Here is a 1,366-nt window from a genome sequence, read left to right on the forward strand (position 1 = left end):
TTTTCCATCCAGAACAGTTGATCACTGGAAAGGAAGACGCAGCAAATAATTATGCACGTGGCCACTACACCATTGGCAAAGAGAAAATTGACATGGTGTTAGATCGTATCCGCAAGATGGTGTGTACTATTACGTTGGCCCCACCTGGATTACTGCGTCCAGTTCTGGAGCCCCCAACATAAGAAAGACATGGACCAGTTAGAACAAGTCCAGAGAAGGGCCACCAGGATGATGCGAGGGCTGGAGCAGCTCTCCTATGAAGACAGGCTGAAAGAGTTGGGGCTGTTCAGTCTGGAGAAGAGAAGGCTCCAGGGAGATCTTATAGCGGCCTCCAGTACCTGAAGGGGCTACAAGAAAGCTGGGGAAGGACTTTTCATAAGGGCAGTTAATGACAGAACAAGGGGAAATGGGTTTAAGCTGAAAGAGGGGAGGAGTAGATGAGATATTAGGAAGAAGTTCTTCACTGTGAGGGTGGTGAGGCACTGGAACAGGTTGCCCAAGGAAGTTGTGGATGCTCCTCCCTGGAAGTGTTCTCGGCCAGTTTGGATGAGGCTTTGAGCAACCTGGTCTAGTGGAAGGTGTCCCTGCTGCTGGCAGGGGGGTTGGGACTGGATGAGCTTTAAGGTCCCTTCCAATCCAAACCATTCTATGATTCTGTGATCTTAGGAGGGTGGGAGGGGAAATAAACACCACGGGGTTTTTTTGGTTTGTTGTTTTTTTAAAATAGTGGCTCTCATTTTGCTTTTACTATTGTCATGGGCTCAGCACAGAGAAATGCAGGTCCCAGATGTCCCATCTCAGTTTTCATAGGAATGGAAGACTTAAATGGAAAACCTCAAATTGCTACAGCATTATTATTGGAAGAAAAATAACCAGTGTTGCTCTGTTGATACTCCAGCCTGAGATTGACAGGGATACACAGACAATGAGGAACTTCTGGGAAAGCTGCTAACTTTTGTGCTGTGCATGGGGTCTGGGTGTTGCTGTCTCTATTTGAGGGTGTAATTTAAAGATCTGTTCACTTATTCTTTCACTTTTCCTGTTGGCTTTCAGGCTGATTCCTGTTCTGGGCTGCAAGGATTCCTCATCTTCCACAGTTTTGGTGGAGGAACCGGCTCTGGCTTCACCTCCTTACTGATGGAACGCCTCTCCGTGGATTATGGAAAGAAGTCCAAACTGGAGTTTGCCATCTACCCAGCCCCTCAGGTCTCCACCGCTGTGGTGGAGCCCTACAATTCCATCTTGACCACACACACCACTCTGGAGCACTCAGACTGCACATTTATGGTGGATAATGAGGCAATTTATGATATCTGCTGCCAAAACCTAGACATTGAGCGTCCCACTTACACTAACCTCAACCGTC

The 1,366-nt window shown here is 47.6% G+C and overlaps 1 protein-coding gene across 1 annotated transcript; it reads left to right on the top strand.

The window, feature by feature from the left end:
* Nucleotides 1-8: 8 nt before the first annotated feature.
* On the top strand, nt 9-1,362 carry TUBA4B (tubulin alpha 4b; the record flags this gene model as incomplete). Its single annotated transcript, XM_010168317.1, has 2 exons — nt 9-119; nt 1,054-1,362. Coding segments are annotated over 2 exons (420 nt in total), but the record flags the coding sequence as incomplete, so codon positions are not given.
* Nucleotides 1,363-1,366: the final 4 nt, after the last annotated feature.

Source organism: Antrostomus carolinensis, unplaced genomic scaffold (genome assembly GCF_000700745.2).
Source record: "Antrostomus carolinensis isolate BGI_N321 unplaced genomic scaffold, ASM70074v2 scaffold41815, whole genome shotgun sequence".
Classification (NCBI taxonomy): Eukaryota; Metazoa; Chordata; class Aves; order Caprimulgiformes; family Caprimulgidae; genus Antrostomus; species Antrostomus carolinensis.